General features: G+C 47.7%; 1 protein-coding gene across 4 annotated transcripts in view; it reads right to left on the bottom strand.

The window, feature by feature from the left end:
* Window positions 1–7392, bottom strand: part of TRRAP (transformation/transcription domain associated protein) — a gene marked incomplete at both ends in the record, with an annotated part of 131090 nt that extends 123698 nt beyond the window's left edge. For all 4 annotated transcript variants that reach the window (XM_080702487.1, XM_080702488.1, XM_080702490.1 and 1 more), the window contains 2 exons: window positions 6827–6876; window positions 7293–7392. In XM_080702487.1, the coding sequence (XP_080558613.1) occupies window positions 6827–6876; window positions 7293–7392 (150 nt within the window). The remainder of the gene's footprint in view (window positions 1–6826; window positions 6877–7292) is intronic.
* Between the last annotated feature and the right edge of the window lie 4801 nt (window positions 7393–12193).

Raw genomic sequence — 12193 nt, 5'->3', positions numbered from 1 at the left:
AATACCACCACCCCCATCCCTGTCATGTTAGTGCAGCAACTGAATATCTTCTCCCAAACAGACTGTAAGTGTCAACTTTCAATCCCTAAAGCTTAAGACTTTTGTAAAATGATCACATTCAAGATTCAAGGAAGCCACACATGGTGGCGCACGCTTGTAATCCCAGCATTTGGGAGGCTGAGACAGGAGGATCCAGGTTTGCAGCCAGCCTCAGCTACTACTTAGTGAGGCCCTTTGCAACTCAGTAAGACCCTGTTTCAAAATAATTTATTAAAAAAATAGGGCTGGGGGTGTAGCTCGGAGGTAGAGTGCCCTGAGTTCCAACCTCAGTACTGGAAAAAAAAAAAAAAGACTCTTCAAGGAAGCCCGACATGGTGGCAAATGCCACCCAGTATTTGGGAGGTTAAGACAGGAGGAGCATAAATTTGAAGCCAGCCTCAGCAATTTAATGAGGCTGTCACCAACTTAGTGAGATCCTGTTTCCAAAAAAATAATAAAAAATAGGGCTGGGATGTAGCTCAGAGCTAGAATAACCCCTGGGTTCAATCGCCAGTACAACACACACACACACACACACACACACACACACACACACACACACACACTAATATATATATGGAAAAAAGAGGTGAACTCTAAGCTGGGATGCTGAACTAACTGCCAGGTTATCAGGAAGCTGAGCAGCACATCTATATTATAGCCCATGCTAAACTACTAACTAATGCATTTGAATATCAAAGTCCCAAATTTCTAGATCCTTTCAGGGTCAGAGGGGGTATTCACACCTGTTATTTCAGCTACTCTGAAGGTGAAGACAGGAAGATGGCAAGGTCAGCCTGGGCAATTTAGTCAGACTGTCTCAAAACAAAATATAAAAAAGGGCTGGTGAGCAGGGCATGGTGGTGCACGCTTGTAATCTCAGCATTTGGAAGACTAAGACAGGAGAACTGCGATTTGTAGCCAGCTTCAGCTACTTAGTGAAGCCCTCTGAAACTTAGTGAGACTCTGTTTCACAATAAAGAATAAAAAATAGGGCAGAGGGTATAGCTCAGAAGTCGAATACACCTGGGTTCCACCCCCAGACCCACAAAAAAAAAAAGTCTAGTGATGATATATAGGTCAGCGGTAGAGTGCTTGCCTAGCATATGCAAGGCCCTGGGTTCTATCCCAGTACAAGCAAAATAAAATAAAATAAAATCATACTGATGACCATGCTAGTACCCTTTGAAGAAGTCAGTCAATTGAATTTCATTTATGACAAATGTCTCTGGTGGTTCTCTCCCGGGTCTGATGCTCTCTCCCAGGCTTTTGCCCCAAATAAAGCCTGCTCCTTTCTGTCAAAAAATAAAAAATAAAAGCCAGATGTGGTGGTGCACGCTTGTAATCCCAGCATTTGGGAGGCTGAGACAGGAGGATCCTGGTTTATGGACAGCCTCAGCTACTCAGTGAGGCCCTTTGCAACTCAGTGAGACTCTGTTTCAAATAAAGAATAAAAAGTAGGGCTGGGGTGTAGCTCGGAGGTAGAATGTCCCTGGGTTCCAACCCAAGCACCACAAAATAAATAAATAAAAAAATAAGACAAATGTTCATAAGACACATACTTCAAAAGTCACTATTTGGAAAAGCCCTAGATATACTGCTTTGTTAACTTTTCACTTAATATTCACTTAATGTCTTTGAAACCAAAAGCCAGGAACTAACTTATTGAGAATAAGGCCTCAGAACCTCAAAAGGGCTAGACCCTAACCCAGCTCACCCCACGTCCACCAAGGCCTGGCCCACATGCTTGTTGCTGAAGTTCATAGGTTGCCCTGGGATTTCAGCCTCTCATATCAACTTGCCAGGACTACAGTTCTCTTATGGGGGCTCCTCCCACAGAATGCAGAATGTAGAATCCTCTTATACCTCCTACCTCTTTTTATGTTTTTTTTTTTTTAACAGCTTGCTTTAGCAGTCTGGGCAAAAGAGAAAGCTCAGCTAGAACACTAAATATCTCAGGATTTTTTCCCCCCCAACTCAGCTCAAGGCAGAGTCCTTCAAAATATCTACTTAAAAAAAAAAAAAAAAGCTGTGCGTGGGTGCACGCTTGTAACTCCAGTACTTGGGAAGCTGAGACAGGAGGATTGCAGCCAGTCCCAGCATTTCAGTAAGGCCCTCCATAACTTAGGCCTCATTTTAAAATAAAGAATAAAAATAGGGCTAGTGGTACCCCTGAGTTCAAACCCAGTACCGCAAAAAATAAAAGACATGGAATGGCCAATGCATGCCTATAATCCCAATACCTGTGAGGTAGAAACAGGAGAATTGCCGATGTTCATGGCAACTTAAGTGAGACTGTTTCAAAATAAAAATAAAATTGGGCTTGGAGTATAAGAGGTAGAATGCCCCTAGATTCAATCCCCAGGACAAAAAGAAAAAGAAAAGAAAAGAAAATTAAAGAAAAAAGGCCATGTAGAGACTAGGAAACATACTATCTCTTGTTCTTAATTTTATCAACTCTGTGAGGAAGGTTTTATTATCCCACATTAAAAATAAGAAAGCTGGGTGTGATGGCGCACACTTGTAATCCCAGCATTTGGAAGGCTGAGACAGGAGAATCAAAAGTTCCCAGCCAGCCTCAGCTACTAAGTGAGGCCCTCCATAACTTAGTGAGACCCTGTTTCAAAAAAGAATTTAAAAAATCAGACTGGGGGTGTAGCTCAGAGGTAAAATGCCCCTAGGTTCAAGCCCTAGCACTACCAAAAAAAAAAATCTGACTCTCTCATCTGTTGATGAGACTAAGTGGTACCCAAATGAACCATAAAGTTAGTTGAAACAGGAAATAACTTTCTTCAAGTGCTGATCAAGGGATTTTGCATGACCATGATCTTCAAGAGAAGGGATATAGGGATATTCAAAAGCTGAGCCCCATGAATACCAAGCCCTCTGTTTAGGAACATTTTTTTTTTTTTTAACAGTACTGGGAATTGAACCCAGGGGCATTCTACCTCTGAACTATATTCACAGCCCTATTTTTTATTATGTATTTTGAAACAGAGTTTCACTAACTTGCAGAAGACCTCATTAAGTAGTTGAAGCTGTCCATGAACCTGTGATCCTCTTGTCTCAAGTCTCCCAAGTACTGGGATTACAAGTGTGCATCACCACGCCTAGCTTCTAGGTACAATTTTCTGGTGACATTCACCAAGATGGGACCAGGTAAAGCACAGGCTTGCAGAGCTGGAAAGGCAGAACCCCACAGAAAAATGAACTACTGAGGTGGGAAGTGGGGAGATCTCCTGCAAGTTCTTGAGGCCTTAGAACATAGGATAACCCCACCTAAAGTATGGCTTTATGACTGAGGAACTGAATGAAAGTACTAAAGCTCTAGCAGGATTAGAGGGCACTGGAGTTCATGCCTCACTGGAGGCAGGAAGATCTAACACCTAGTTAACATCCCAGAGATAAGAAACCCAGCAGAGAAAGGGCCAAGCCCTTAGTAAGACCTAGTCTAGACCAGCCCCAACAAAGCCAAGTCTACACAAGTTCAAGGCCAGCAGCTGAACTGCCTATCACAACAAAAATATCAACACTCTTTGAAATAACAGAATCTAGAATCCCTACATCATTTCACATATAATATCCACTATATAACATTTCAAATATAACATCCATTGTATAATCGGAAATTACTAGATATAGCCGGGCGGGGTGGCGCACACTTGTAATCCCAGCATTTGGGATGGCTGAGACAAGAGGATCTTGGTTTACGGACAGCCTCAGCTACTATTTAGTGAGGCCCTTTGCAACTCAGTGAGACCCTGTTTCACAATAAAGAATAAAAAATAGGGCTGGGGTCATAGCTCAGAGGTAGAACGCCCCTGGGTTCCATTCCCAGTAACACACACACACACACACACACACACACACACACACACACACACCACTAGATATGCAGAGAAATAGAATGCAACCCACAGCCAAAGAAATTAGCCCTTACATAGCCTAAATGCTGGATTAGTAGACAAAGACTTTAAAAGCAACCATTATAAATAGTAATGTACCAAATAATGATGTTTCAGTCGATGATGGACCATATATACGATCCCATAAGACTTCAATGGAGCTACAGCCATGGCATGATGGTGCACATCTATAATCCCAGCTACTCCAAAAGCTGAGGCAGAAGGATGGCAAGCTCTAGACTACCCTGAGCAACTTAGCAAGATCCTATCTCAGCCGGGCACAGTGGCGCACACTTGTCATCCCAGCATTCAGGAGGCTGAGAGAGGAGGATCATGGTTCACAGACAGCCTCAGCTTAGTGAGGCTTTTTGCAATTCAGTGAGACCCTGTTTCAAAATAAAGAATAAAAAATAGGGCTGGGGGTGTAGCTTGGAGGTAGAATGCCCCTGGGTTCCACCCCCAGTATCATAAAAAGAAAAAAATATCCTATCTCAAATTAAAAAAATAAAATGGGCTGGGAGTAGAACACCCCTGGGTATAATCCCCAATACCATCAAAAAGGCAGGGTATATAGTTCAGTGATAAGAGTGCTTGCCTAGCAATGTATAAGGGCCTGGGTTCAATCCTCTGTCTGTCTGTCTGTCTCTGTCTCTCTCTCTCTGTCTCTCTCTCTCTGTCTGCCTCTCTCTCTCTCTCTCTCTCTCTCTCTCTCTCTCTCTCACACACACACACACACACACACACACACACACACACACACAAAATAAACTGAAAATTTTTAAATTCCCAGCAGATTGGAGATGACAGAAACAGCAGTCAGTGAACCAGAAGAGACCAATAGACATTTTTCAATCTAAAAATAAAACTTAAAAAGATTAAAGAAAAATGAACAGTCTGAGGGACCTATGAAACAATATAAAATTGTGGAATGTGAGGCCTACGCCAGGCTTGATGATGCAGACATATAATCCCAGTACTTGGGAGGCTGAGACAGGAAGATTGCAAGTTCAAAACCAGCCTCAGCAATTTAGTAAGACTGTTTTGAAATAAAAATAAAATATGCTTGGGGTGTAATGCAGAGGTAGAATGCCTCTGGGTTCAATCCCCAATGCCAAAAAAAAAAAAAAGAAAATAGAAAAAGAAATGCTAGGCCCCAGAAGAAACTGTCCGATCAAAGACACAGAAATCTTATGTAGTACAGCAGGAACTGACATCCAGATCTCATTTCCTAATAATACATAACCGGAGCATAACAAACTCACAACATAATTCCAAATGCAATCCAAGAGTACATGCCAGCCAGGTACGCACGCACCTGTAATCCCAGACATGCCAGCCAGGTACGCACACACCTGTAATCCCAGACATGCCAGCCAGGTATGCACGCACCTGTAATCCCAGACATGCCAGCCAGGTACGCACGCACCTGTAATCCCAGACATGCCAGCCAGGTACGCATGCACCTGTAATCCCAGACATGCCAGCCAGGTACGCACACACCTGTAATCCCAGACATGCCAGCCAGGTACGCATGCACCTGTAATCCCAGACATGCCAGCCAGGTATGCACGCACCTGTAATCCCGCACCTATAATCCCAGACATGCCAGCCAGGTATGCACGCACCTGTAATCCCGCACCTATAATCCCAGACATGCCAGCCAGGTACGCACGCACCTGTAATCCCAGACATGCCAGCCAGGTACGCATGCACCTGTAATCCCAGACATGCCAGCCAGGTACGCACACACCTGTAATCCCAGACATGCCAGCCAGGTATGCACGCACCTGTAATCCCGCACCTATAATCCCAGACATGCCAGCCAGGTACGCACGCACCTGTAATCCCAGACATGCCAGCCAGGTACGCATGCACCTGTAATCCCAGACATGCCAGCCAGGTATGCACGCACCTGTAATCCCAGACATGCCAGCCAGGTATGCACGCACCTGTAATCCCGCACCTATAATCCCAGACATGCCAGCCAGGTACGCACACACCTGTAATCCCAGACATGCCAGCCAGGTATGCACACACCTGTAATCCCAGACATACCAGCCAGGTATGCACGCACCTGTAATCCCAGACATGCCAGCCAGGTACGCACGCACCTGTAATCCCAGACATGCCAGCCAGGTACGCACGCACCTGTAATCCCAGACATGCCAGCCAGGTACGCACGCACCTGTAATCCCAGACATGCCAGCCAGGTACGCACGCACCTGTAATCCCAGCAGGGGAGGGAGGGACACTGAGACAGGAGGATGGAAGGCTCAAGGGCAGTCTCAGAAACAGAGGGAGACTCTGAGCAACCTAGCAAGACCATGTTTCAAAAAACAAAACTAAAATAAAATAAAATTAAAAAGGCTCATGGTGTAGCTCAGAGGAATGCTCCTGGAGTCAATTCCCAGTACCCCCTAACACATACACACAAGAGTATATGTCTAAGAGCACTACCATATTCAAAAATGAAAACATGTTAAACAACCAAAACAAAACCCAACATTCCTGAACACAGCTTGGAGTTCATTATCACTAGTGTGAAGATGAACACTGTATATAAATAAATCTTAGCTCTAAAATACAGTAAGTTACAATAACAAAGACAATGAGGGTTTTTTTTTTTTCCCTTTCTTTCTTTCTTTTCTTTTTTTTTTTTTTTTTGTGTGGTTATGCAGAGTACCAAACCAGGATCATTCTACCTGAGCTACACCCCGCCTTTTTATCTTAGAACAGCCTCCCTAAGTTACCACATGCTGGCCTTGAACTTGCAATGTTCCTGTCTAGGCAATGATTTTTGAGTTAGTAAAAAGACCGACAGAGCAGCAAGAGGAGAGCACATAGGAATGTACACCTCAAAAAGAGAAATATAAAACTCATACCTCAAAATTTTCACTAACTTCTTGCATCATTTTTAACTTCGTTTCATCAGCTGTGAATGGCAAAACAAACCATGAGATGATTGAAATTATGAGTGTTCTCAAAATTCCTGGTTTTAATAATTTAAGAGAAGCAATCAGATCTTATCAGTTTAACTGTCATAGCCCAAGAGAAGGCACATAGCTAATTCCCTACAACCAATCACACCCAATCATAGTTCCAGACATACATGTGCATGCACGGACAAGGGTACACGTACACACACACACACACACACACACACACACACACTCGTGCCTCTTTGAGGTTCCAGCCAGTATTGCTCATCATTTTGCTTCTCCACAAGGTACAGAAAAGAAAAACAGTGTAAAAGTTAACAGTACTATTCATCTCAATGTTCATGTCATCTGAACCGAGATGAACGAGTCATATCAATACACTTCTTAACGACAGAAAGAATCAACTCACGTGTATTTACATCTGTGAGAGCTGCCACAAACTGAAGATACTTTTTCATCAGAGTGGTTTGGTCAACCACTGTGGCCCCTTGTGTCGCAACAAACGCCATTTTTCTTTTGAGGTGTCTTCTTTCTCAGAAGCAAAATGTCAGGTCCATGAGTTGCCCAGCCTCTGAAAAAAAGCACACAGTTAATCACCTTATCAAGGGTATAGGCTCACAACCTCTGTGAAAACCTTACACTGATGCCTTTATTAGCAGGGTGTGGTGGCGCACATCTGTAATCCCAAGGAGGCTGAAACAGGATTGCCAGTTCCCAGGCAGCCTCAGCAACCAGTGAGGCCTTTTCGAAATAAAGCTGGGCGTGGTAGTGCTCACTTTTAATCCCAGCATTTGGGAGGCGGAGACACAGTTCGAACAGCTTCAGCTACTTAGTGAGGCCCTTTGCAAATCAATGAGACCCTGCTTCAAAAAAATAAAAAAGACTAAAAAGTAGGACTGAGGGTGGAGCTTGGAGGTAGAATGCTCCGGGATTCTCAACGCTGTTTATTAATCCAGAATATAAAACACTTTTTTTGTGTGGTACTGGGGATTGAACCCAAGGGCATTCTACCTCTGAGCTGCACCCCCGGCCCTATTTTTACTCTTTATTTTGAAACAGGGTCTCACTAAGTTGTGGAGGGCCTAAGTAGCTGTGGCTGGCTGGGAACCTTTGATCCTCCCTGTCTCAGCCTCCCAAATACTGGGATTACAAGGGTGTGCCACCAAGCCCAGCAAAAACGTTTTAAAACACTTTTAGTTTATGGCCATATAAAAACTAGCAGGAGCTGGATGTGGTCTGCTGACGGTTTCATTATTCATGCCATACATAGGCTCTGGAAATTCAGCTTACATTAAAATCATCACGCACCAAGCATGACCCCCAGAGACTTTCAAAGGCCTCAGGAAGCTGTCAATTTCGTTAGCAACCAACACACAGGAGCCACTGAAAAAAATACACCTTGCGCGAATAAATGCTTCAAAAAGTGCCCCCACTGAGTTAGAAACGGGCTGCTGCGGATCACACTTTGAGAACTGCTGCTCCAGGTTGACACAGATGAAGACATGGTCTCTATTTTAAGAGCTGTCACAAAAGTGTCCCGAGAACCTGGTGAAACCGTGCTTTTACCCAGCCTCCTTGCATAATTTCGCTCTGCATTAAGAAGTTAGTTTCGTGTCATGGTTTCTTTCTTCTAAGGACATACCAATAACCCCTCTGCTGGCCTTTCAGGCTTGCTGCCCTACCAGATGATGTCAGAGAGCTCCTTCCAGTCATTCTCAAAGACACCAAAACACACTTCTCCAAGCCTTGCACACCGATGTCCAAAACGGCCCACCAGAGGCCCAACCCCTGGGCCCAGGCAAGAAAATACTAAGTAGGACACCGAGACGAGGGGTTCCGCCAGCCCTGCTGGGGGGCCTGGCAACCACATACCCCTTTCAGGCCCCACTCCAGCCTCCACACATCCAAGACCCACATCCCCGTCTCCGAGGTTCCAAGACCCAGGATCACCGCCTCTCCTTGCTTAAGGAGCCCCTGGTCCTCTTCCAACTTTGTAAAGGTTTGGTCCCCTTTTTTCACTACGGAAGTCGTCCACTCGGCCATTTCCTCGGTCCCTAGAGAGGCCAGGCCCCGCTCCCGCGGCGGCGGCGGGGAGAGAGAACGGGGCGCGTCCCGTTTCTCGGGCGGCCGGGGCCTGCGGGAGGGATGCAGGGCGCCGGCCCGCGCTGGTCCGCCCGCCCCGCCGCAGGGGGCGCTGTGGCCGCCGCTGCCTCCCCCGGGCGGCGGGCCCGCGAGCCGGCGCCGGGGGGCCCGCGGGGCGCGGCCGGCCGGGGGCGCCTCCGGGCGCGGCCCCAACGTCCCGACCTGCTTCTGGTCGCAAACGGCCCTCGGGTCCCCGCCTTTTGTCGCCGTCCCCGAGCCCTCGGCCGCCGCCTCCGGGCCGCGCTACGGCGAGCGCCGAGGGCCGATCCCCGCGCCGGCCCGCGCCTCCCTCGGGCCCCCGCGCACCCGCCGGGCCCCCGCGCCCGCCGCCCAGGCCCCCGCCCCGGGCGCTCACCCGGCCTCCGAGCCAGGCCGCGCCGCCGCCGCCGCCGCCGCCGCCGCCGCGTGCAGCCGCCCCCGCGCACGGCGGCCGCCGGCCGAGGACGAGGCCCCGGCGCGCCGCCCCCAAGTGGGTGCGGCCTGGGCGGGCGGCCGGGCGGGAGGGGCGAGCCCCGCGCCGGCCCTTTAAACCCCGCCCGCCCGGCCGCTTCCGCCCGCGGAGGGCCTGAGGTGTCCCCGAGCCTCGGCGCAGCAGCCAGGTCTGGGAGAGGCGGCCGGGAGCGTCCAAGGGGCTTCCCGAGCCGGCCCCCGCTGGAGTCCACCCGCGCTGGAAAGAGCGTAGCTGGCAGGGCGGGGTCCCCTCCTCCCTGCCCGGGGTCCTTACGGACGCCCAGAACCCGGAGGAGGCGGCGGGGGTGGGGGGCAATGGAAAGGATGGCGACGCCCCCCCCCCTCCGGGTTAGCGAAGGAAAGCCCAGGTGTTTCGACCGTAGGTGGCCGCTCAGGCTGCAGAGAGACCCGTTCTGCAGCTGCGTTACCTTGAGGCTGGACCACAGAGGACCGACCGCTTTCTCTCCGCTCCTGCCGAGCAAACTGCAGGGAGAGAGCCCTTAAGCCAGGAGGGAGTAGGGAGGAACAACCTGAGTCTCAGATTAATTGGGCTGGACCAAGAGGCTTCTGGAAGGAAAATTTACTGTCAGACCTTACCTACAGACTCCACCTATAAAAAGAAAAGAGTGAGGAGGACCTGGTAACCCAGAGTTACGGCCCCAAAGCCATTCCTGTCCCCACCACCACTAGTCCTCCAGAATCTTTTTTTTTTTTTTTCTTGCAGTACTGGGGATGGAACCCAGAAGCATTCTACCTCCGAGCTACACCCCCAGCCCTATTTTTTAGTCTTTATTTTGAAGCAGGGTCTCACTGAATTGCAAAGGGCCTCAGTAAGTAGTAGTTGAGGCTGTCCAGGAACCTGGATCCTCCTGTCTTAGCCTCCCAAATTCTGGGGTTACAAGCATGGCCACCAGACGGACTATCCTCCAGAATCTTTGTGGTCCCTTCTGGGACTGATACATTTCACACCTTGCAGTAAGTAGAATTTGCAAGGCCTGTAGAACCCCCTGGAGGAAAGTTGCCCCTTCCAAAACAAATTCCTGTTTATTGCCACAAAACAAGCTACAGCTGGAGGGTGTTTTTAGCATCAATTAGTCAATTTTTTCCCCTTTCTGAAAGAAGCTACCTGATTGCAAATAAGTCCTTTACTTACTGGCCACCTCCTCAAAAGTAGGAGGTCCAAAGCTAGGAAGGGACTGAAAATATCTGAAGGCTTGAAATCAGTGTGCTGTTCATTGCTTAATATTGTTTGGGGGCTAGAGAAGCTGGTAGACGAGCCCTTTGCTAACTTTTAGCTTACTTGCATATGATAAACACCTACAGTTGGGACCAGCCCTGACACTGGCAAAATGCCTGCACTTCCCCCATGGCCCAAGTTCTGTTAAAGTATTCCCCACACTGTGATGGCTTCTGCCTGTTTTTTTGTCTGTCTCCTGAATTAGAGATTGGGACTGTCAAATTCATCTCTCTCAGGTAAATCAGATCACGTCCCTCTGCTTTAAACCCTGCGAAGAGGAGCTCACTGCCGCCCTCAGGCCCTGCTTCCCTCTCACCCAGCACTCATCCATCAAGGCACAGCCACAGTGGACTTGCTGAGCCTCATCTCCACCCACACTGTTCTTGCCTTAGGCCCTCTGCAGCTAATCTGCTCTTCTGGAATGTTCTTCCCTCATAGGCACGAAGCTGGCCCTCTGTTTTCCTTGTTCAACTCAAAAGCTGGCCCCCATAAGGGCAGATAAAAGGAAGCCCCTGCCACCCGTGGCCTCTTATAACACTAGGTGTTCCCACCCATAACCTTATAATCTGAAATTAACCTATACACTCACTTACCCTGTTCCCCCTTCTGACTCTTTTTCTGTCTTTGTTCGCCACTGTATCCCCATTGCCATTGTCTTAATCTGCTGCAGTTTTTATTACAAAATACTTGAGACCATGGGGCTTAAAGAACAGGAATCAATTCTCATCCTTCTGGGGTTCAAGAAACTGGAAGCCAGCCGGGCCTGGTGGCGCATGTTTGTAATCCCAGCATTCAGGAGGCTGAGACAGGAGGATCAGGGTTCACGGACAGCCTCAGCTACTTAGTGAGGTCCTGTTTCAAAATAAAGAATAAAAAATAGGGCAGAGGCCGGGCGTGGTGACGCACGCTTGTAATCCCCGCGCTTAGGGCTTAGGAGGCAGAGACAGGAGGATCAAGCTGGTTTGAAGCCAGTCTCACTGGCTTAAGAGACCCTGTTTCCAAATAAAAATATAAAAAAGTAGGTGTCTGGGAGTGTAGCCCAGAGGTAGAAGGGTTTCTAGGAATCCCAGTACCACCAAAAAATTAAATAAATAAATAAATAAATAAATAAATAAATAAATAAATAAATAATAGGGCAGGGGATGTAGCTCGGAGGTCAAATGCCTCTGGGTTCCATCCCCAGACCTGCAAAAAAAAAAAAAAAAAAAAAAAAAAAAAAAAAAACTGGAAGCCTCTTCATTTGGAAGCCTGTTCTCTTACTGTGTGCACAGGATCTCCTTTTTTTTTTTTTGGCAGGGGGTGTTTGTTTTCAGTACTAGGTATTAAACCCAGAGGCGTCTCAGCCATTTTTATTTTTTGTTTTGAAACAGGGTCTGGGTAGGTTGCTTAGAGTCTCACTAAGTTGCTGAGGCTGGTCTCAAATCTTTTCTTCCTGTCTCAGCTTCCCAAAACTAGGATTATAGGCTTGTCCCACCATGCCC

This window comes from Muscardinus avellanarius, assembly GCF_963383645.1.
Source record: "Muscardinus avellanarius genome assembly, chromosome: 10".
Classification (NCBI taxonomy): Eukaryota; Metazoa; Chordata; class Mammalia; order Rodentia; family Gliridae; genus Muscardinus; species Muscardinus avellanarius.
The sequence above is the reverse complement of the archived record's forward strand: the minus strand, read 5'-3'. Positions and strand labels throughout refer to the sequence as shown.